This window comes from Cuculus canorus, chromosome 3 (assembly GCF_017976375.1).
Source record: "Cuculus canorus isolate bCucCan1 chromosome 3, bCucCan1.pri, whole genome shotgun sequence".
Taxonomy (NCBI): domain Eukaryota; kingdom Metazoa; phylum Chordata; class Aves; order Cuculiformes; family Cuculidae; genus Cuculus; species Cuculus canorus.
Window position 1 is genome coordinate 82,078,293 of NC_071403.1, and position 24,357 is coordinate 82,102,649.

The following is a 24,357-nucleotide window of genomic DNA, read 5'->3' on the forward strand; positions in this document are numbered from 1 at the left end:
ACAGGGATTTTTTCCACATTCAGAAAGAGTGCTGCCTTAGTGGTGTTTCAGAGTTTGTAAGGAGGGTGGATTGAGGCAGTAAACATTCTTTTTTAATTTAAAAGCAAAATTCCTTTTTTATTGCAGTGTGAAAAGGATAAAACCAAGGAAAAGTAGCACAAGCAAACCTCAAATCAGCAAGGACTCCAAGAAAGTGTATCTTGGCTCGGTGGACTCACAGACAGGGGACAGAAAGAAGAACTGTCAGATTTCTCTCAGTCCTCAACCTGAAGAGAAATGTAGAAATACGGGGCAGCTAAAGGACTGCATAAGTACAGCTGAGAGCAACTTGGAGCTTCCTGTTTTAGAGCTGGAAAATTATGTTAATCAGAGACAGCCAGATGATGTTAGCAGCCAGCAAAAACCTCACTCTGTGGAATGGTTGAAGTCGAGTCTTCTAATTGAGAACCCTCCTTGTAGCTCTGAGTCAGCACTGTTAGATCCAAAACAAAGTCAAAAAGTGACCAAAACACAGTCTCAACAAAAGAGCTGTAGTTCAGAAGACAAGTTAGCATATTTAACAGAAGTATCCTCTGAAGAGACTCTAATTCCTAGCAATACAGAAAAGAGTAAGTGCAATGATGATTGTTTGAGTCTATTCCTGGAGGAGAAGACCCCACTTAAGTCCAGATTGTTTTCTAAACAAGACTTGACAAAGACTGCATCTGATGAGGAGTGTCTAACTTTGGAAGAAAACCTCTCCCGGCCCCTGTCAGTGAGGAACAATGTAATGCAGACCAGCCAATATGAGCCAAGCACAACCACTGAAGAGTTGCCTGTGATGTCATCATCTCGTTTAGAACTGCAGGCCGTGTCTTCAGAAAAGCTTACCCATAAGAGAAAAAAAGAAGAAGAAAATGGTCTCAGGAAGTTAAAACTGCGGAGGCTTAAGAAGTCATAAAGCCTCGAATATTACCTCAATGGCATAGTTGGACAGCCGAGTTTGTGCTCAGAAAACATATGCAAAAAGTAGGAAGTGATTAATGAAAAATAGTCACAATACTAAGTCAAAATTAAATAAAACTTTTAAAGAAAAATTAGTTAACTAAGTATTTTAGTCATTTGGAACTCCAATGAAGATAATTCTGTTAAGTCTTTAGACATTAATATCGTACAAACCAGTATAGTATTTATAGAAAGAAAAAAATCTTACAATATTTACTGAGCAAAATTTAGATCTGTGTATGTTTTAGTACCATTAAGCATTAAGTCCTCTCAGCTTATGACAGCAAAAGTTAAAACCACTTTTGTTATCTGTTAGAGGCTGCAGTTTTTCAGTGTTTTGCTTGTTTCTGAACATATATTTTATTTTAGTACAAATGAATCTTTCTCTCTGTTAGGAAATTCATGATTTGTTCATGTGATTTTTACAACAGTAAGGCTAATTGAGATTATTTCAAACAATAAACCAGGCTTTATTGTTCCTGATAATTTAAGGCCAACCTTTTCAGTGAGGTTTCAAAGTAAGTATAGTTTGTGCTCGTGCAGTTTTGATAGCAACATGTATTTCTAACCTGGATTGTGGATGCAAGTGATCATGCATTCAGTCTCTGGAGAAAGGAAGATTGGTTTTATACATGCAGTCACCTGAATGTGCAAGCATAATTGCTGGGAGATGTTCTTACATAAGCGTGCATACACATCTTCCTGCATTCATGTTTCAAAATCAGGCCATATCTGTGTGCAAGAACTATTTATCAGGTATTAGTGATGCACAAGTTATTTCTTATTTGAAGTTAGGGGTATTTTTTAATTGCACTGTGCTTTTTAATACTTCTTTTGTAACTTGTATGCTAACATGCTAAGGAAATGTAAATTTTGTATTTCGTACTTATCCTTTTGAAATAAAATTATAAGATGTTGTTTCCTCATTCTCTCAAAATCAGCGTGACCACAGACATTTTGCATGAAGCAGTTTTGAAAAACCTTACTGACATACACTTATGATGGTGGATATCCTCATTTAGGTTAATAAGAAGACTCATATCCGTAAGCATTAGAGTTGGTAGTGTAATGCAGGTCTTTGTGAGAGTTAGCAACTTGGCACTGGACAGCAAGATGCTGTCAATTGAGCAGCATTTTTCTGCTATAATCAACCTCTACTTTTGCATAAGTCAAAAAGATTCTGTATGGCTGCTAGAAGATACTTTGTCTTTTTTCTTTTCAAGCTGTTTGCATGATGTCTCTCACAGTGCTTTGCAAATGCTTACCAATCTGCAGGCTCTGCCAAAAGTTCTTTTCTGGTAGCAAGCAAAACTGGGGCTGCAATGAACCTGGGTTTGGAGGAAAAGTAGGCTGAGGTAGGTTTGCTCTTGTCTTCTGTATGGGCTCGAGGTACTGGGCCAGGAAGGGAGTAAAAGGCACCGTTTTGATGTATGTACAACAGATATAAGGACATTTAAGTATTTATCAGAAAAATAAATTATTCTGTCTTAATTACTCCTAATATTTATATTAAAGTTTTAGCATACGTTTTCTGGATGGCTTCTTTAAGTGCTTGCAGTGAATAAGCGGATAAAAAGTGGTGCAAGTACCTATTCTAGACTGCAGGTTTAACTTGCCATTATTTCTGCTTTGCTTTTGTTTGAATCCCTGAATTTCCCACGATGTTTTTGGCTGTAACAGCTACAGGAGAGCTTTAGGTGATTATACAGTGCCAGACACGTTGAGTTTACGAAATCGCTTCAGTTACTTCTTCGCAGTTCATTTTGATTAGGAAAAAGACCTTATGCTTGCTTTGTTGAACTGGCAATCATACTGATCTTGAGCAGGTATGCCCCAAACTGTTACTGCTTACAGTTCTGGATTCTGGAGCTTCCCCCTTTTTCACCCTTCTCCTTTTCAAATCCATTTAATTAAACTATTAGAAACCAAAGGGCAACCACAAATAATTTGTATCATTGCATGCTCATGCTCATATTATATGTAATTCAACCTTAAAATTACAATTTAGTTTTCATCTTAACTGGAAAACATACCTGCGTGCACCTAAATTTATAGGGGGCTTGAGTAGATTAAATCGTTGATTTTTCCTGTAGGATGTTCTGTTAATTACTTACAATGCTGTTTCCCATCACATCGCTGAGGGCATGGGAGCATTCTCCTTTTAAAATAGTGATCTTCTACCAGCTAAGAAATGTAGGGCTAGATTGGTTGAAGGTGTCGGAGCCTAGAGAGTCAGAACAAATACAAGTGGACTTTCTCAAAAGTGCATAGCTGAATCACCCTTATTGTAATAACTGACTTGCGAGGTTCCTGGGCTCTGGCATGGTGTATTTAGAGCTTAGTTTAAAAAGCTGCCTCTTGGATCCTGTTAGAAATGTGTCTGTTCAGGGAAAAGCCTTGATTTCATGATAATTTCTGGATTTCAGATGGTGTCACTGCTAAAAAATGTTCTTTCTTTTGTCTGTGCAGGACTATTATAAAAATTTCCCTTTTGCAAACCTTATGGGTGTTTACTCGGTGCTATGACATCCCAGCTGTAGTGTTACTGTATGCCTCTGTTATCTCTGTACTTTAAGCCCAAGGTTGTCCTCTCAGTCTTTGCATTTATCTGCAATCTGCCTGCACCCAGACCACTGGAGCGGTGTGGTCTGGTACACTCTTGAACCACAAACCTGATTTCCTAAATCAGGCTTGGGGGAAAAAAAAAAGAAGCTGGAAACTGAGTTGGAATGCAATTAGCAGGTTGTAAGTCTTGGCCTTGGCTTTCTATTCGCAATTTGTTTCAGAGCAGTATTAGCATACCTTTGTGTTAAAAGTCATAAATATTTAAGGCTACGTTGTGTTCCGAAACTGCAATTGAGGCACAGAAACTATTTCTTTGGTTCATTCTTTCTTCATTTGGGTTTGTTTGTTATGTTGTTGATTTTTTTTATATTTTCAGAGCTTCTTTGAACTCTGAAATATGTGTCAACCTGAGAGTGGCTAAAGCCCCCAGTGCAGAGCTTACATTGAAATATCCATATTTATCTTAAAGAGAAATAACTCTTCCAAACCAGCCAGCTTTGGGGTTTTTTTTAATGAATCATCTGGTTAATTTGGTGTGTGCTGTTTGCTGATAGTGAAACAGCTGTTTCCTGGCCAAACACTTTCTAATGTGTGCAGACTATCGTTTCCATTATTCTTTACATCAAAGTAGTTAAAAATATTTGTTTAGTGAACTTTTGTGTTTAAACACACATCAAAAGCTAGACCAACCTTTTACGTATTTATTTATAAAGAGGAAGCAGGCTGATGTAAAGCCTCCCTTACCCAGTGTTGGTCGGTAGGAAGGTTTTAACTATCACAAGAGTTATTTTGAATAATAAGCTTTGTGCTAGTTCTGATATTATCTGTCAGTTTGTAGTTCTGCATACCAGAGTCTAAAGCATATGTTAGCGTGTTATTACAATTGCATAGCTGCATCTCTGTGTTGGGCTTGACTTGACAAGAGCATGTGTTCCTAGCAAAAAAAAGAAAAAGAACCAAAGCTCTCCTTGCTAGCGAAAGTTTTGACCAAGTGAGGTATTAAGTTGTCATCTGAAGGTGTTTATTTTGTCAGTGAAGGATGTGAAGTGTACTTAGAATATCCCAGATTGCATGATCTGAGTAGTTATCATCTCCTTGCCTGTATCAGTATCTAATTAAAAGATTTCATACAGTATTAAAGCACACCAATGCAAGCTTGAACAAACAGAGTTAATAGTAGCAGTAGTCTTTTAGCCAGCAGTAAGAGGTGTGGGTTGCCCTCAGAAATTAACTTTAATAAAATGTACTCCTCACTTCTTTGCTTTCTGCTTTTTTCTTCTCTAATGAGCATTAACTAGCATCCCAAAACCAATCTGAATGAGATGAAGTGGGATGGGGAAGAGCAGCACATGGAGCCTTTCATCAACGGGATATCAAAGCCTTCTTCAGCTGAACCTGGGAGGAATATGAATATGCTTATTTTGACGGTTGGGGCAGCACTGAGGGTAAGGAATTTCTCCAGGCAATTTCAAGCAAGGCTGGTTAAGGATCTGCTGCTGCAAATCCTTTCATCAGTTTGTTCAATCATTTTTGAATACAGTTATCCCATCTTGTTCAGCTTTTACTGAATTTAGGTTTTTATTTTTTTATATAAAATGGACCTTGTCCTTTCCACAGTGGCAATAAGGTGACATTTTTAGACGAAGTGTCTTAGTTTGTTTGGTGTCGGCTTATGCTGAGAAGTAGTAAGACAGTTGTGAAAATTATGTAGTGTCACAAGGTATTTTAGCTGCAACCTGGAAATTCTGCAGGGAATTAACCCCCACTAACCTACCTTGTTTACTACCCATTTCCATTATTCCAGAGCTGGGAATCTTCCTGTGAGAGCTGACAATGCACCTTTTTTTGAATGAGAATTCCACTGATATGCTTCCATTCTGCAAAAATTAGATCCTTACTAGAGACATAGGACCTCAGTAGTAGGAATTGGTAATACAACTCCATAACTGCTTTATTTGCTGCCAGTATGATTTTCTTTTTGATTTATGCATCAGATCTTTAAAGAAAAGTGTCTCGAGTTACAGTTCTAGAGATGGGCATGCCCCTTTTTAATATTAACATGATCTCATAGTGCTAGAATGAAAAGAATAGAGATTTGTTTCTCCACCCTGTAGAGAAACTGGTTGAAACAATTTGCACATCACAGAGAAGGCACTCACTGGAAGATCTGGGCTGGGGCTTTGGTCTGGTGCCTTGTCTGATAGCACATTGCTCTACTGCGGCCCTACGGCTAGGTAAGCCATCTGCTGAACCTCCATCTGGTGGCCAACAGATCATTCAGAGCCTTCACTGCTTTCCTCCTTCTCACCCCCAGAAACTGGAAGTAGTCACCGAGCTGCTGTTTTACTGTTTTTCCTCTCTTTTGTGAACAATAGCTAACCTTTCAAAGCAAACTGTGCACTGCAGCAATCATGGTGGGCACTGGTGTCAATTCTGCAAAAGAGGAAGTTGACAAGTTTTTAAATAATCTTAAATATTCTTGCTCCTTTTAGGAAGGAGGGGCAGCTTATGCAATCACTTCTATCTTCTGGGGAGGAAAAGGCTGAATTTGGTACTTCCCTTGTCAGAACTTCTCATCTTTGCATACACTAATAAAAATACAAATCCTGTGCCTTGTGACTTGTTCCAGAGGGACTCTGCAAAGGGCCAGAGTGGTGATTTGGGCCTCGGATGGCTGAGGCAGCAAGGCTAGCTTCAGCCTGATGGCTGGCAGAGAAGAAGTGGAACCGTGAAATTGTCAGGGAGCAATGGAAAGTGTAACCTCACACATTTTCTAGCCTGGCAGAAAGCTGATTAATAATATTAACTCCTGCTGTGCAGGTGTCTCAGCTGATGTAAGAACAAGTGTTGTTTCCGTGGAAAGGAAAACAGCTTCATCAGCAGAATTGCTTGAGGATGCCAGTCTCATGTTTAGGCCCTAAACGTGTTTATGTTACCCCAAGCACTGTGTGGCTGCCATTTGCTCCTATTAGCAACGTAGCAATAGCTGTTCCCAAGACTTTCTTTCCCCCCATGACATGAATACATTTGCGTTACGGCTGATGTAACATGCACCATCAGCAACTTTTCACGAGTTGCCTCTATGTCAGAAGGGCCCTTTCCATGCGGAGGTGCAGCAGCTTTGATGTGGCGATGTTCAGCTCGAGTTGAACCAAACCCAGATTCGGCAGGTTCAATCTGCTGTAGGCACAGCAAAGCTGAGACTGCAATGGGGAGAGATTTTATGATTTTTTTTTTCTTAAAGCTGTTTCGGTGGCAGCTCAGGAAGCACACATTTTTCAGTTCTTAGATGAATAAGGTTCCAAAGAACAACACATGCTAGCAGCGGGGAAACCTCTCTTGCATAAACAGAATGTATCTTCCCAGAGGAGTAAACTGTGAGCTGGTAAAGGATAATTTCCACAAAAATAAGTATGCCTTGGTACATCTTCATGACAATGGAAAACACTCCATATAGCAACCACCAGCTTGGTGGTGGTTCTGGGCTTTGGAAGACTGTTTTTGTGTTCTATTCACCTGTGTGAATTTTGGAGATACCACTGAGTAATGAGGATGTAATTCAAAAATATCATTTTAGCAAATTCCCAGAATTCTCTTCCCTCCCCCTGTACAACTTGTGTGGCTCTAATTTTATAGCACTATGACTTATATGGGAAGAACAGGTTGTGTATGGAGAAACTGCTGTAATAACCTCTGCATGGTCAACACAGGACTTTGTTGCACAGGAAAGGCTGAAAATAAATGAATGAAAGAATGAATATTGTGTTCATGTCTTTGATAAGTCTTGAAGCTTGAGGAACCCAGGTTTTACTCTGTAATGAGGCAGCTTTGTCACTATATTAAAGTCTGTAATTAGGACTTGCCTCAGTAGGTTTCAGAGTAGCCTGATGAATATGTTCCCAGACTAGCAAAAGCCTGGGTTTTTTTTGTTTTCGTTTTGTTTAATAGATGGCAGACTCAGATTTATTCCTGAGAATTCAAGTATAGATATCTCAGTCATTTAGAAGCAGTAGTTGGTTTCTGTATCGCTGAATTTGATACCTACATGAACTGTTCAGTTAATTCAACATTAGAAGTATGGAAAAGCATTCTGTTAATAGCCTCACTTTGGAAATCGTTAATGGAATGCAGGTGGAAGACTCTTATTATCTTTAAATGGCTTTTTAGACATGACATGTTAGTTTGCTTTATTTGCAGATTGTAGAAGTCATGGAATAATGGGAAATAAATACTCATGGGATTTGTTAGCTGAGGAATTGTTGGAGTGGTCAGATGAAGTCAATCCTGTTGACTCCCCACTTAGCAGGCAGTAAACTGATGAGCCTCCAGTACTTAAGTTATGTGGCAAGTGACTGTGAAGGATAAGAGCAGCCCTCCATTCACGGCAGTGAATGGAAGTTCAAAATATCCTTTTAAAGTGAGTTTGAAATAAAAAGTAACACTGAACAGATTTTTTTCAATGTTTTTTAGACAGCTGTAAAAAAGGTACAAGACAGAGGTTGTCTTGCTATTAGAATTTTTAAGGGCTTGTTGTATTCCTAGCACAGCAATCTTTATATGAAGTATCTGTTTGCTACAAACAAAATGTGGATGAAGAAGCCTAACAGTGTAGTGGGTTGGTGTGAGCTGAAATACAAGGAGCCACCTGACCATATTTTATAGTATTTTTCAGTTGAGTTTGTTACATGCTGTTAGTTGTTCCTTCGGATTTGTATGAGTGCCTTATGCTAAACAAATGTGCAGCTTCATCAGGAAATGGTGCTAGAAGAAAAGTAGTCGCTTAGACAGCTGACCCATACTGCCATGCAGAGCCCCTCTGAGGCGGGAGGGGCTGCAATAGTTAAGCATGGAAAGCCATTGCATTGAATGTTTTAACATTAAGTTTATCTTATGCTTCATAAAGCTCTTCTGCCCATGAGAGATCACTGTCATCTATGGCTCCTTTCCCACCCAGGTCAGCAGTTTGGATCTTGCCTAGCTACTTAGATTTGGTTACTATCTGGTGGTAGCTCATTGGCCTATGCAAACTAGCCTCATTGCACAATCCAGTCACATCCTCCTCCCTCCTCCTCCTCTCAGAAGTACACAGAGGGGACACGCTGCTTTCACACCCTTTCTGCTAGATTGAGAGCCAGAGAGGGGAACGTGCCATCAATCTAACGAAAAACTGACTCCAGAAAAATCAGTTATTTGGTCTCGGAAACATGGCCTGTCACCTGCCCCTGTTTCTGCACAACTCGCCAGCTGGGAGTGCCTCCATGCTCAATAATCTCCACGCTCTTTTATGTTTTCATACAAAAAATTTAATAAATATTACTTTTCAAGATTTATTGCCAGGAACAACACATCAAAGATGCATTTTCATATAACACTAATATCACAATACAAAGTATCTTCATGATCTCGATGGTTAACCACCGAGATGACTATGTTTATAAGCCTTTTGATCTTAAACGTCATAATAGCACTTTGATTTCCTCACTTGTTAAGGCGGGCAGTGTAATCTATGGCAAACCTACACAGTGATCTTACTGGACATTCTACTGTTCAAGTATTCAACAACTAGCTTATTAGAATACTCCCTAAATGCAGTAGATTACAAAAAAAGTCAAATCTACAAGTGGTTCAGTATTACATATTCATGGTGAGAGAAAAATAATCAGAATTTACAAAATAAGATTGCTGTGTTTCCAACTTCACACGCTAATTTGATATTTTAATTACATGCAACCACTCACATTTCATCTACATAAAGTAATAGCTCAGTTTTGTTCCCTTAAACTGCTTCTTAGCAGATTATCTGCCTATCACTCGTTTTTTCAAGTCTAAAGCAGCAAAAAAAATTTTCTAGTCTAATTATCTAAACTGCCTCAGTCAGTACTTACAAATAGTCTTAAAGTGATACTATGGAAGGTGTTGCAAACGTTTGACATTGTACAAAAACCAGCATCAAGGCATGAAAGCCCATCCTATTAAAAATAAACTATTTTAGAACACCTTAGTTTTGGCATATAGGCAACATGTAACAAGAAAATAAGTTCAAAATAGAGAAGCCACAAGCTTACAATGCTATCAAAAACCTTCAACTCTAAACACATACATATAAATAAAAAGGAATGATATTTTAAGGCTCTTGATTATTAAGTTAATAAATCAAATATACACAGTGATTAATAAAAAAGAATTATTTACATATCTATACAAACTTCTATTTTTGACACATTTTCCTCTTTAAATTCTTCATTTACCAGCAACTGCTGACAAGTTCCCCCCACCCGCCCCCAATGAAAATACAATAAAAAAATAAATAATAAACTTATTTTTGATAGTTGCTGTGGTTCTGAGCTGCAAAGGCACTTTCAAATACAGAACTAGTTGTACGTCACCATAAAACCAATATACAAAAAACTCTAATTCAATAAATATAAATAAAATGCATTATTCTAAAGAAACTGTATAAATCAGGACATCTGGCAGAAAAAAAAATTAACACTAAGGAAGAGTAATAAGGCTATGTAATACCTTATGAAACGTTTCCATGATGCATCAGCTACAGCTGAATTTATACGAGGGCACTTTTGACTAGTTTTGCATAGATGTGAAATGCAGCACTTGGTATTCCAGCCAACCACAGCAACTATCATTGCCAGTGTAAGCCAGCTTGTCAAAACTTAAATTAACACAGGGATTCTAAGTAAATAATAGCCTTAGACTCAAATATTACACAACAGTTTAAGAACTACAAGCTCTTGAGTGCCTTTATAATGACATTTAAAGGCCCTGCATGGCAGCACCCCACTGTCTGCTATACAATGTACTCCATTCGGTTTAGGCTTTGTGCACTTTCCAAGTCTCTGTTGTCTTGTTTATTTGTCCAGTTTGGGTGTTTTGTAGGTGTGCTGTTGGGGGGCTTTTCATCTCTGTCTACCAAAGTGTACGCTGGCTGCTTGGCAAATCGGGCCTTCTGCTGGTGTTTGTCCATGTCATCTTCCTCCACCTCCGAATTGTGTGTCCTTATTTTGGCGATTTTAGAGTTTTTGTTTTCATAGTCTTTAATTGGGACAGTATTTGCTCCGTGTTTCTCAATGGGGTTTTTAATCTGGTTCAGCTGCTCCCTCACGTTGTTGGTAGTGTTGTCATCAGACGCTGTGTGAGTATGGCTGCTCTGCTTTCGGCGCTTTCGAATGCACCAATAAAAAACAGTTACCAGGCAACAGATCCAGGCTACTGTTAGGACTGAGCTCAGTAATGGCACCAAGAAATCTGAAAGAGACATGAGACCCGTTACCCCTGCTGCAAACCAAGCGTTCCAGTCAAGGCTTTCTACAAAGAAAAACAAACCTCAGTTCTTAAGTCTTTATTTTTTCACAGGGGAAACCGAGGAGGAACATCTCCTGGCCCTGGGGCACTTGGCTCCATACCCGCTCCCGTCCTTCCTCTCCCCGTCTCCACTGATGGCTGGCAGCCAGAGGTCAGCACACGCCTGGCGCTCTGCAGACAGCTAACGGACACTTCCGACCTTAATGCTACATTCATTGCATTGGGACATTGGCATTGCCAGGTAACTACATGGGAGCTTTCAGAGCTTCACCAGCTTTCTGCTGCCTTATTTCTGCATGAAGAGGGCTGAAGGGTAGCAGCCCATTCAACTGGTCAGGCTGCTGTTGTACAGCATTTTCAGAACTTTTTTGTTTTTATTTTTCAAAAAAAAAAAAAAAAATAGGATCCAAGTGCAAAGCCTCCTTATTGCTAACAGGGCCAAGAAGCAGAGATTCTCAGACTTGCTCCAAATCTCAAAAGCGAGAAAAGCTTCACCTGCTTTGAAAGGCTGTTCTACTCATGGCAAGTGTGCAAGTTTTCAGAGATAAGGAGAAAGCTTACCTGTTTTGTTTTTAACTGGTCGCCGTTGTACTCTGACTTCCGCAACTGCAGCAATTAATGTGTTGTTACCATCACGCTTACTGACAAGGTCAATAATCTTATCAGTGATGTCTTTGATTGGGTTTTCATCTTCCCCTGTATCTTCTGCAGACTACAGGAGAAGTCATACAATTAGTGCCAAATGCCAGATCAGATGCGTGGGCGATCTGCTATTTATGAACTTTCACAATCAATCAGTTAAGGCTCTCAGTATATTTAATACTTATAAAACAAACCAGAAACAAAGAGCCCAGCTACGGGCAGAAACCGATCATGCAGAATTTTTGTCCCCGTCTTCAAAGACAGCCAAAACCTCCTGGAAGCAGTGCTCAAGAGAGCAGAACAGAGAAATGTTTTACACGTAACCAGGATTTCTTCTCTGTTCCTAAAGGGACTTGAGGTGGAAACTAAACCACACAAAGTGCTGACAAAGCCAGGAATTACAATTTTTATGAAATCCATATGTTGCACACATATCCAAACAATTAGGGCATTTAAAAATATTCCAGGAATACTTACAATAGCAACGTGTATTTCATTATTTGCCAAGTGCGAAGGCTCACAGGTAATATAGATGGAATATTCAACAGAAACATTCTTCAGAATATTCAGATTCCTCAATTCACTGCAAATGTGCTCTGTGGTGAGTCCCTGGAGGATACAAAAATAGGTGATTTTTTAAAAAAATATATACGCACATGAACACATAGATAGAAAAAAATGAGTTTTTTGCCAAGAAATAAGTGTTCAAGGGAAAAGAAGGTGGAATTTCCCCAAATCAGCATTTATTCTTCTCTGGACACAAAAGAATTTAGGGTAGAACTTTGTATTAATCCTTCTATACCTTCTGTTTTCTTAGACAATAATGAAGTGTCAACTTTTACTGTACTTTTAGAAGTCAAAAAGAGTTGCTTCATGCTCTGGGAAGCAAGTGCATGCGTGCTGCAGTGTAATGTGCTATGTTCTGCTACTTACTGGTGCCATCATTTCTTTGTTGAAGGTAAAGGTGATGTTGGCACAGTTGTCTTGGTAGTAAGAATCAGAATTGCATTTGGTCTTCACAGGCTGTTGATTGGAAGGCCAGCATTCACCCACTGCAGCACAAGGGCGAGTGAAACATCGGTCATCTTTAACAGGAACACAAGCATGTCCAGCCGGGCACTCATTATGGCCTTTGGCATGTATGACACAAGGTCGAGGACCACACCAAACCTAGAAAGAAATAAATACCCGTAAGTAACTACTGGTTATGCAACACAAGACAGGATAACCCAAACCACAGCACAGCCATACCTTTGAACAGGTGACTTTTCCATTCAAACACTGACAGGTGTTACAGTCATCATCCCACTTAGCCCCATCTGGCATTACTCGAACACTGGTAATGCAAGGCCTTCCTGTAACTGAAGAGAAATTCAACGGAATTATTAACTTAAAATGGGAAGAGTGACCAACCCTCTTTCCTAAGTTATCTAAATGTAGTGGTAAGTTTGCTCCTTCAATAAAGATACTTGCTTTGAAACAACAAACAACTCCCTCCAAAAAAAACATACAACCACAAACCTATTAACATGCAATTATACAGGCATTGCTACGAGGATTATGACCAGCTATGACATATGGAATACCTTCTTGGCATCCTGAACCGCTACGACCTGGTGGGCAAATGCAACGGTACCCATTAATTTCGTCTACACACGTAGCTCCGAAGGCACAGGGTGAAGACTGACATTCATTGATATCTATGATGAGAAGGAGAGGAAATTAAAAAAGTTACTCTTTAGTATCCATTTTTTTTGTCAGAAAAGCATACAAGAGATTTGCTTACTAGAGCTTTAAGTTTGTTTTCTAGTGCCTACTCAGAGACAGATTCTTATTAGCAGGAACAGTATAATTTTGGAGCAAGTTCTTTGAAGTTTCTGCTGTGTAGAACTAACAAAGATCAAAACCTGACCCCTGTGGCTACTTAAGCTTTTCAAGGGCAAGGACACATTCCTTCTCACACAAACACACTTCCTCTCCTTTGACATACTCTAGTGTTGTCTCCCATCTTCAACTGATGACAATACTAAACCCCTTTCCAGTTGTATCGCTACTATGAAACTTCCATCTCCATGGCTGTTACTAAAAAAAAAGTGTTAGTGTCCTCCTACCTGTAATTATTATTAAATTACAGGGAAGTACATACATGACCTCAGGGCGTGTAGGTGGATTATTAATTGACAAGGGTTTTGGCTGGCTGACACCTATGCCACACAAACACATTCTATCTGACAAGACTGCCCTGAAGGGCATTTTGCCCACTCAGCCGAACCAAGAGAATTCCGCCCTAGTTGCGTGGACTTTTAGGATTTCTTTCATTTTTTGTGCAATTCCTGCCCTCCCCAAATCTGCTACAGATCTGGGTATGGATACAGACAACAGAGGACATCTATCATTTATTTGATCTACCAATTAACGCAATTAACACGACCGCCTTGCAATGAGATCCAAGCAAGACAAAAAAAAAAAAAATTAAAAAAAAAATATCAAGGCAGAGTGCCACTGAAACACTTACTGATCCTGCAGTCAGGACCTGCAAAGCCTGGAGCACATTCACAGCGGTACCAGTTGTCTCCATCCACACAAGTGCCACTGTTGTAACTATAAAGAAAAGTTATTATGCACATTAAAACACTGCTACAGATAAAAGGAATCTAGAATTCTAAAACAACAAAAAAAGCAAAGGATGAAAGATAAACACATGAAACTTACCAAGGATGAGGACTGCAGTCATTTGTGTCTGCAAAGCAAAGACAGACAAACATTAAATATGCAGACTTTAGCTAATACAACTCTACTGTCAGCAAAGACTGATCAAACTTCCCCTGATTCCCAAGTTACTCTTAGCACAACTTCAACAAAAATATGCTAAAATTCTCTACTAAATTGATTCCAGGCTCCTACCACAAAATTTGTTAACTACATTGTGGAACACATGTACACAGGAAGAGATCCTTGTAAAGAATCTAACGGGGAAAAAAAAACATGGAAGCAGACAGAGCTGCTTGTAGAAAAAGAATGCAGGGAAAAAACAAGACAACATCTGTCTCCACTTAGCTCATTTGCAACTTTCTCATGCCCAGGTCAAGGCTCTATCACATAAAGTCATTAAAAACAAAGATTCAGGTGATGCTAAAGCCTACATCAAACAAGCTTTCACTTCTGGTTTCAATCTTGACTCCTGGGGCGACAGGATGAACTAATGTTCTCATCATGCAACACTCTGGAGAAGTTCAAGCAGAGACAACTTACTCTGAGTACATGTGGGGCCTTCCCAGCCCTCCTTGCAGACACAAGTAAAAGAATCCCCGCTGACTACACAGGTACCACCGTTATGACAGGGGTTTGGCAGGCAGCTGCTGTTCCTTGCTGTAACAGAAAAAAGATTTGCCACTAAGTTGTTAGCAAGCCGTCAAAACTGAGCCAAGAAGAAAAACTGAGGTCACAGATTCAGTGCTACATCTGCTTCCTGGTGATTGTGCAGGACATTTACCTATATTACAAGTGGCTCCTTCCCATCCTGCAGGACACATGCACTTGAAAGTGTCCCCCTCATCGTAACATGTTCCTCCATTGTTGCATGTTGCCTCATCGCACTGGCTGTCACCTGTGGAGAATCCAAACTATCATTGATACCACAGCTTTCTTAATACAATGCACAAGTTTAAGCAGCCTAACAGAGCACGCCTGTTGTGTTTTGGTAATGCTGAACTTACGGGAGTGGCAAGTTTTTCCTTTCCACCCATTTTTACATTCACAGAAGAAGTCGTTGACCAAGTCTCGGCAAGTTCCTCCATTTTGGCAAGGGTTTTTACTGCAGTCATTAATATCTAGATAAATTAAGGAGAGAAAAGAGGTTAAGCAGTGTTTACAGAATTGACAAACACTTCATGCTCGAAAGTGAATGTCCCATCCCTAATATTGGTCTGTGTTTCAATCAGGGATTAAACACTTAAGTCCATACTTTAAGGCTTTAAAGGCTGTCACATAAATGAAGATTATTTCACCACATTCCTCCAGTTTGTTTTCATTTCGTTTGTCATCTCGTTCAGTAAACAAAAAGTGAAAAGGCCTACTACAAAAACTATCCCATCAGTTGAGCACAGGAGCAGAGTACTTGCTCGTATTCCAGACACTGACAGAATACAAGACTGTGACTTGCAGACTTGCCATTTCTAAAACAGTATGTACTAATGCTAAGAGTTTCTTAAAGACAGTTACCCAAAGGGCAGAGCAGAAAGCTGAAGAGCCAGGTTCTACTCCCAGCCCAGTTTCATAACTTGGGCTCAGTTCAGACTCAAAAACCCAGGACTCAGTGAAAAAAAAGAGGACACTTTGTCCTCTGCAGCCTTTGAAGCAGAGCTGATGTTGAATCAGCATTGATTGGTATCATTTTAAGGACTGGACCAGCCATTCTTTCTGGTGGTTTATCCAAGAGATCTTTCTCCATGCTGAAGTATTGTTAACTTACTTGTTTCACAATACGTTCCTTCCCATCCATCACTACAAATACATTTGTAGGAATTTATGCCATCAATACAGGTGCCACCATTTTTACAGGGGTTGCTCTCGCAGTCGTTAATATCTGCATCAGTTTGGAGGAGAGGGAAGGACGGGGGGGGGGAAAAAAAGAAAAAAAATCAAACCAGAAGTACAGCTACTAGAAGTCATAATTTCATTGCAGACTATTTGGTGCTACTTCCATTTCTAAGCCCCTTTTGAGAGGAAGGGCTATAAGCAAGATGGGACATAGCTGATGAACAGTGCACAGTAACGAGCCTGTCATTTAACAATTACTACTAAAAACAAACAAAACAAGTAGGAGTCCTTGACATCTCTGTTAAACCCCACTAACAGCTACCTCAGACCTTGCATACATAGAGTTTTTAAAAACATGCAATTCAAGGCCAGAAGATTTGTTACGGTGAACTTTCCCCAAGGTCTAGCAAATTCCAGTCTGCCTCGCCCAAGCGGGATAATGAAAACTTATAGCAGTTCCAAGGTTCACTTTCTTACAAGAAAGAAACCTTAAAGCAGTCTGGGAAGAAAGGATGGAGTCTTTTTCCAAAAAGGAGTAGGAAACAGTAAAATAAAGTAACTTTTTAGCTCTTACTCTCATGACAGTAGGTGCCAGTGAATCCTTTGTTGCATTCGCAGGTGAATTTTCCACCTGCTTGGCTCTTGCATTTTCCATGAGGACCACAGACATTTGAAGAAATGTAACGAACCCCTTCTGGTGTGCTGTTAGAAGCTACTGCCACGGTACAGCTGTCAATCACTGTAGAAAAAGCAGAGGCCTGCATGAGGATTGCCCATTCTGTTTGTTTTCTTAAGGTAAAAGCAACACTTAAACATTCATCACTGAAATTTAAAAAGACCTCTGGTAGGAAAAGACCTTTAAGATCACCGAGCCCAACTGTAAACCCAACTATGCTTGCTGCTTCAAAACAACAGGACTGTATCAAGTGTTTTTATGTAAAATAATCACTGCGTCTTATCTGAAGATTGCTCGATAACATCTGTGGCCTGGAATAAATTCAACAAATATGTGCTACGTGTGTTTTATGTCCACATTGACATAACATTCCTTCAAATTACTTATAGTTACAAATAGCCTTCATCTTCTCCTACAGACAGAGGCATAAGGCACAGGGCAAAATCTGGCCCCTTTATGCAAAAGCTACTCCACGGATTACCCAACTGCAGCTGCATTATGGCTACAGCCAGAGGAGGGGCAGAAACTATTGCAGTCATTCCCATTCACCTGCAAGGTAACACAGACCTTCACAAGGAGTTGTGCGGCAGTGATCTTTCAGGTGGGAGCAGTTCTTCCCTTCATAATCTTCAGGGCAGTTACAGAAATAGTCCATTGCAAGATTGAAGCACTGGGCACCGTTCTGGCAAGGATTTGGTTCACAATAATCTATGTCCAGCTGTAAGTAGTGCAGAAAGAGGGAAGAGAAATAAAGAGAGGAGAAAAAAAGATGGGGAAGGTTGAGCGAAACAAGTTTTATCATAGCTTTCCCTCACTGTAACAGGCAGATATTGTGGAATCTGACCTTTTTATCTACTCCCTCAATGAATTGTTCATAATGCACATAGTTAGACTTGCAGCTATTTCAGCAGACAGCACTCTTGATATTAAACAGCCACTAAAAGTTAATAGTTAGCACACACCAAAACCTGACAAGCAAACACTTGCAGCCTGTTTAACAAGAAGAATCCTCAGCAGCCCATGAGGGTTTTTTGTTGGTTTCTTTTTTACCTCCCAATATATATTAATCAAGCACTTCTTTGGCAGACTGACAGCAATATCAAGTACAACTTTATACCATGGTTCACTGGATGCAAGGCATTCAGTGTACATATCCAGAGCACTGGTAGAAACACTGCTGGCTGAGGGCCTGCCTTTCACCCATGTTTCTTACCTGACAGAGGTTTCCTGAGAAACCAGCGGGACACAGACACTGGAATCCATTGATTTCATCCTGGCAATGACCCCCATTCATGCAAGGGTTACTTGCACATTCATTGATGTCTTTCTCACAGTGATCTCCTGCATAGCCAGGTGAACAGATACACCGATAACCATTAACCAAGTCCTGGGAAGGAACAAAAAGGTTTAGAGTTAAGTTTTTTTTTATCTCCCTCTTGAAACGTTCTTATTAAAGAAAGAAGAAAAAAAAAAAAAAAAAGGAGGGGGAAAAAGAAACCAAGAATATAGTCCAAAAACAATATATCCTCTTATGCTGTCTGATACCAACATAAGAAACTAGCTCAAATTAAACCAATGCAAGAATATTTAGAGGGAAAAAATAAAACACACACATCCAAACACACTAGTACTGGCTATGTTTTTCATTTCCGAGGAAGATACGTTAATCCACCTTTTGAAGTGGAGTACTTACATTTAGAGTACGTAGTTTGCACAATCACCAGCCCATTCACTGGTGACTCCGGCAGTGAAAGTCAGTAATTTATTGTACTTACGTGTTTTGCCCTCGCTATTCTACATAAACATACCCTGACATGCTGTAGCATGACATAGCCCCTCCCCCCATCTCAAAGAAATGACTATTTATACCAGCTAATTGCTTTTTTACACACTATTTGTGTGTAGACTCAAATGTTTGAGTTACTGTTGTAAGTCTCAGGGAAACCAATTTAAAACAAGAATGTGGCATACCCGACAGGATCCTCCATTCTGACATTGTCCACGACAGTCGTTAATATCTGTAATGAAATTAGCATGTTTAGAAGGCAAAAAATATATTTACACTAGATACAGAGTTCAAGTCACTCTAAAACTGCAGCTAGATAAACCTTTTGTCAAGTTTCCTGCATGCCTTCCTTGAGATAAGGTTATTATAATGGGTGGGAACCTTTTGCGATTCTTCTGCTAGAGGCAGTGAAACTTCACATCATTGTTTTAGTCCCTTTATCAGAATATAGCCATGTTATGGACTAATAAGTTTGATAAAATTGTGTATTTTCATTCCACACCAACTACTCCCTTTCAAAAATATCAACTGCTGGGACTCTGCCTGATGCTTAAATCTCAGCTTAAAGCTCAGTGGTATACATACATGCACACACACAACTGCCCTTTAATAAACCCAAGGATACAGACACTTACTTATATCACAGTTGTGGCCAGACCAGCCAGTAATGCAGTCACAATAGTAGCTGCCAATCAGGTTCCTGCAGGAGTTGGCATTGACACAGGGTTTGCCCTCACATTCATTCGCATCTGAAAAAAGAAGGTGAATAGCTAAATGCAGGGCTTCTGGGACACGGAGGCAGAATAAAAAAAAAAAAGCCCATTTTCACAGCAATAATCAGCAGTTCATTCAGATCTAAAAGGAACTCAGAATATATAGCTTGGATTAGCGCGACTCAAAGGAACAAAAGTCAGTAATACATCAGTCTCTGAAGTCTCTTTCAATTTCTCTGCAATTACAACATACAGGCTACGCTAATTATTAGATAATGACCCAGCCACTCATTAAGAGCAACTTCCCCCCCATCATAACTAAGCACTTTGAGGGAGGAGTGCTGCATCCTGGTCACTGGGATTAGTGTGTTGTGTAAAGAATGCAGACAGCTCATTCTTCATGAGATCATCCACATTTTGGAACCTAGCTGTGAACTCCTTGGTCTGGGGGAGTTGACATGGCTGAAGAGATACAGCAACTTTCTCACAGGCTGAAAGAAGAAATACATGTGGGGGCAGTACTGGAAGGTGCACACATGCACCCTCCCCACCTCAGTTCATTTATGGTTTAAAGTATGGCTGTCTGGCTTAGTTAACTATTTCCTTCAACTGCTAGCACACATCAGTGAAGCGACGACAGAGGGAAGCCACTCTATGCTTTGAGACTGTCCCAGACCCCAGTCCTGTGAACACCGACATTTAATATTCTCAATGTGTCAGAATCTGTCTGTAAGCTTCAGAGCCATAAACGTGCCTAACACAAAGGGCACAATTGCTGCTGCTTGCTGGACTATGATCCCTTTTGCATTTATCTTCCTCCTGCCCCCAAGCAACATTGGACAAAGAGAAAAGCAGTTCTCACCTAGCTGGCATGTTTTGCCAGTCCACTGAGGTGGGCAAATACACTTAAATCCATCAACTAGGTCTTGGCAAGTTCCTCCATGACCACAGGGATTTGGAGAACAATCATCAATGTCTGTAATGCAGAGTAAGGAAAGGCTTAGCTCTCTTACCAAACATGCAATATCAGTAACTGACAAATCTGATACGTGATTGCTGCTACTAGGACTTACCCTGAGGAACAGAAAGGCAATGGGACTTCTACTTAGAATTTCTAGGTCTACTCTGATTTCAGCAAAAGCCTCCTTTAAAAATAGTAGTAGTGCACAAGGAGGGTCAAAGCACAGGGTAAGAAGATTACACCTGTGGCCTTTTTGCATGTGGAAGTCAGATTTCGATCCTGCAAAACTCTCAACATTATTTTAAGCAGCTTGCCAGAATGCTACAAAAATTCTGTGTTCTGCATCTTTAAAGAAGCCACTGGCCATTCTTTCCCCTGGAATTTAACAAAAAACTTGCTACATGCAAAGGAAAAGGGAGTGCACGATGGTATAAACGGCTGCTAAGAAGCAATGCTAAAGCTGGGAAAGGTTAAAAGGCTGCCCTGCGAGTTTATCAGGGATTAGAAAGACTGATCTAAAAGAGCAAACTAGCACATTTTTAATTCAATTTTGAAAAGACTTACTATCAGTGCAAGTTGGTCCAGCCCAGCCAGGCGCACACACACATTCAAATCCTGTAGACGTCTCTAAACAGCTTCCTCCATTGTGACAAGGATCAGAGAGGCATGCGTGTTCCGCTGCACCGGGACAGAAGTACATCATGGTAGAAATCACAGCAGTATCACCAGAAGCTACCCACCCCCTCCTCCCTCTATACAATTCTGCTCTGGACATGCCATCATCACTCTTGATATACTGCACTCCTGTGAGAGCTGTGAATCAAACGCTACTAGCCAGCAGGAAGTCATCTTCCCTGCTAAGCTCATCAACACACCGACGTGCACCTGTTTGAGTCAGAGCCAGACAACACAACATGAACTGATCTCTCCGGTGAGCAGAAAGCTGATGTGCAGAGATACCAACTGTTCCTGATGAAGCATGAACAAGCAAGTCTGGATCTTTGCAGCGTGACTTGACATCATAATTAATAACAGAAGCTGAGTTTTCCCCAACCTCATAAAATATATCCAAAACAAGCCACTAAAAGCTGACAAGAATTAACTGCCAGGTAGCAGCCCAGTGGCTGCATCAAACACTTACCGATTTCACAGTTCTGTCCCGAGTAGCCCTCAGGGCAGGAACATTGGTATTTATCAGGGCCAGTGTTGCTGCAGGTACCACCATTCAAACAGGGTGGGTGAGTTCCACAGTAATTCAGATCTGCAGAAGACGAGGAGCATTAAAGCCATGGTTGAACAACAGAAACATCACCAGGTGCATGGTTTGTCCCATTATTCTAGAACCTTTACCGAACACATCCCCACGCAAGAGTAGGACAGGACAGGGCAGTGCAAAGTTAAGCACATATGCTATCACCGCCAGAACAGCAGAGAACACAGCACTAAGTAGCTGAAGGATGAAACACTCCTGCGACCTTTCAGGAGGCTCATTCACTCTTGTGTGCACTCTCTTCTTGCTAAGTCTGCCACTGCTAAAATTCAAGTGTTACACTTGGCTATCCATAAGATTAGCATACCTTTGTCACAGAGCTGACCACCCCAGTTGGTTTCACAGAGGCATTGCCATGGTTCAATGCAAGTGCCATGGACACATCCTGGGTGTGGAATGCACTTATCACAGTACTGGCCTTGCCATCCATACTGACACCTTCATTTAAAGGAGGAAAAAAAAAAAAAAAAAAAAATCAGAACAGGGAAAGAAACCAAAAACCCATTAGAACTGCTCTGTGTAGATGGGAGCATGGAACTCCAAAGCTTGGAGAAAGACTGGGAGGGTGGGGGAGAAGGGGAGGATAAGGGGACAAGCTATTTAAGGTTTGTTTGATGGTTTCCTGTAAACAAACATTTTAGTGGTTTTGCCAAGGTCTCTATAGCCAGCGTACTGACAAATGGATAACTGTTCTGAGAGAACCAGCATGAAGCCATTCAGCACAATAATACTCTTTTGGAGCCTCATACAAATGTGGCAGAGAGGGTGGGTGTGCACTACAAATCAATCTCTGGACTTTGACTGTGCTTTATAAACTGAAGGTGGGGGAAAGTCAGCAGAAACAATAGTTATCCAGCGATCTTCACAAATACGAGGTTCCAAGCATTTCAGCCATGCTGGGTTTGCAGAAGACAGACAAAACCATAAACAACTGAGCCTTCAACAAGGCAGTAGCAAAGCTTTAGGAGTTCTCTATTCTATCAGAAGCTAACCTTATTCTGAACTATACTGAACTACACTGGGCTACAGTAAGAGATGAAAGAAAAGAGTGCACATTAGGATTTTATGTGTGTGTGCGTGAAGATCAGTTGTCAGTATATTTCAGAGTTTTGTTTATGCTAACCTCTTTTCTGGGAATAACTAAAACGCACCCAATTTCATGTCTGGAGAAGAATTTATTATTATTTACATTAGTTATTGCCACTATCAATGAGCTACCTGAATTCTGTACTTAAAAGGAAGATGTTCTTTTAAAGTAAAGCCCCTTTAAGGGAAAGCTCATTTTGTCTTTCATTTAGTTCCCACTACAATTGCAGACCAAGGATTCTTCAAATTAGAGTGGATCTATAGATAGAAACAAGGAAAACAAGTTAAAAATGAAAAGCAAGGGTTTGTTGAGGTACTGTATTTCATTAACAGCTCCTGAGAGTAATTGATCAGTAGCAATTATGCACTAAGCTGTCACTAAATTATGAAAACAAACCTCATCTGTACAGAAGTCAGCTAAGCTTTCTATTTATAAAACCCCCCACCATTCTTCTACTTGCAATTTCTTCTCATGGGAAAAAGCTAGAAGAATCTATCCATTGGGTAATTACACACAGCCAGTGGTGAGGCTCACGTCCCTTCTAAAAATCTCAGGTGACAAACTGCATTCTAGTTAAGACTTTTTTTAATAGCTATTTCCATAGTAGCCTATTCAAAGTCAATGGGAAATTCTTATTAGTTTGTGTGTTAAAAGGAAAAAAGAAAAAAGCTAGTCCAACTTATGGGTCTTTGTGTGCAAAGAACATGAAAGAAAACCAGATTAGGCATAACAACCTCTCTCAAGTAGCTCTTGGAAAATCCTTCAGTATAGCAAATATAATAAGAATGCACGAAGATCAAAATTTAGGAACATACACTTTTAGTTTGTATTGTGTTCAAAGCAATGTGCTTGTGAGCTTGCACAAAAGCAAAATTACAGCACCTCACCTGCAAAAACAGGTATCCAAATCAAGAATTATATTCCTTTCTGCCAAATCAAAGGAATGTGTTTTTTAATTTTCTTTAAAGCAAGTATAAGGAGAAATAAGTAATGAAAAAAAAATTCTACACAGGAAAAAACAAGGCCATGAGCTTTAGAGCCAAAGATACGACTTTCTTCAAACATCAGCTTCAAAGTGTAACAACCATAATTGGATAAAGCTATGGGCATTTAAAAAAGTTAGATATCAATTCCAGAAAAGGATTTCTGGCAATAATTCTTGTGTAATAATATGTATGCAGCAGTTTCTCATGAGAAATTTGAAGTTAACTTTCCTTGTATAGTGATTCATGAGTAAATATGGTTTTGTTGGCTGGCCTGCATTAAAGAAAGTGGCTCGCACCAAAAGGGAAAAGGATATTTTAAGAATGTTTGCAAGTTGTCTATTGTACCAGAACCCAGAGCAGTTTCTGCTAGGATGTTATTTTTAAACTCTGTTGCATTTGTAACATACAAGCCATATGACTCATCAAAACTTAAAAGAAAATAAAATCTTGTTTCTGTGTTCACTTTAAAGATATTGGTCTAACTTGGCAAGGAGAAGTTATCTGAAAGCACCAGAAGGACAGCATTGTTTCAAGACTATGCAAATCAAGTGTGGGAAAGTTGCACCTTAAGTAAATAAGAGCACTAGTGCATGTCTGGGCAGTGAGTGGGAGGTAAGAGACTTAGAAAGAAAAAAGAATGAAAGAAAAAAAATCTGGAAACAAAGCCTGTTGTTCCGACTAGGAGACAGCAACCCCTACAAGGCATGTTTATTCTGATGACAGAAGCACAAATCACTGGTAGCCTTGACTGATACACTCCTCTCACCATCTGGCCCTCCAATACATTCTACTACTTGCTAGGCTTTTTGATTTTTTTAATTAAAAAAA

The 24,357-nt window shown here is 39.9% G+C and overlaps 2 protein-coding genes across 7 annotated transcripts in view; one reads left to right on the top strand and one right to left on the bottom strand.

Moving 5' to 3' along the window:
- The window catches only part of SLX4IP (SLX4 interacting protein), an 81,197-nt gene extending 73,936 nt beyond the window's left edge, over positions 1–7,261 (top strand). For 5 of the 6 annotated variants that reach the window (XM_054062124.1, XM_054062122.1, XM_054062123.1 and 2 more), the window contains one exon: positions 127–7,260. In XM_054062124.1, the coding sequence (XP_053918099.1) occupies positions 127–940 (814 nt within the window). In that variant the 3' untranslated portion in view covers positions 941–7,260. Of the gene's footprint in view, positions 1–126 lie in introns of all 6 variants that reach the window. The other variant, XM_054062121.1, reaches the window with a different exon arrangement.
- Positions 7,262–8,854: 1,593 nt separating this feature from the next.
- JAG1 (jagged canonical Notch ligand 1) overlaps positions 8,855–24,357 on the bottom strand; it is a 35,847-nt gene continuing 20,344 nt past the window's right edge. Inside the window, exons 6-26 of the mRNA XM_054063545.1 lie at positions 21,764–21,894; positions 21,328–21,447; positions 20,751–20,864; positions 20,088–20,201; positions 19,148–19,261; positions 18,698–18,744; positions 17,940–18,113; positions 17,294–17,444; positions 16,625–16,789; positions 15,983–16,096; positions 15,228–15,341; positions 15,005–15,118; positions 14,764–14,880; positions 14,224–14,251; positions 14,027–14,112; positions 13,098–13,211; positions 12,763–12,872; positions 12,445–12,681; positions 11,989–12,120; positions 11,431–11,581; positions 8,855–10,812 (exon numbers count right to left, since the gene is read on the bottom strand). Of these exons, the coding sequence (XP_053919520.1) occupies positions 10,355–10,812; positions 11,431–11,581; positions 11,989–12,120; positions 12,445–12,681; positions 12,763–12,872; positions 13,098–13,211; positions 14,027–14,112; positions 14,224–14,251; positions 14,764–14,880; positions 15,005–15,118; positions 15,228–15,341; positions 15,983–16,096; positions 16,625–16,789; positions 17,294–17,444; positions 17,940–18,113; positions 18,698–18,744; positions 19,148–19,261; positions 20,088–20,201; positions 20,751–20,864; positions 21,328–21,447; positions 21,764–21,894 (2,905 nt within the window). The 3' untranslated portion in view covers positions 8,855–10,354. The remainder of the gene's footprint in view (positions 10,813–11,430; positions 11,582–11,988; positions 12,121–12,444; positions 12,682–12,762; positions 12,873–13,097; positions 13,212–14,026; positions 14,113–14,223; positions 14,252–14,763; positions 14,881–15,004; positions 15,119–15,227; positions 15,342–15,982; positions 16,097–16,624; positions 16,790–17,293; positions 17,445–17,939; positions 18,114–18,697; positions 18,745–19,147; positions 19,262–20,087; positions 20,202–20,750; positions 20,865–21,327; positions 21,448–21,763; positions 21,895–24,357) is intronic.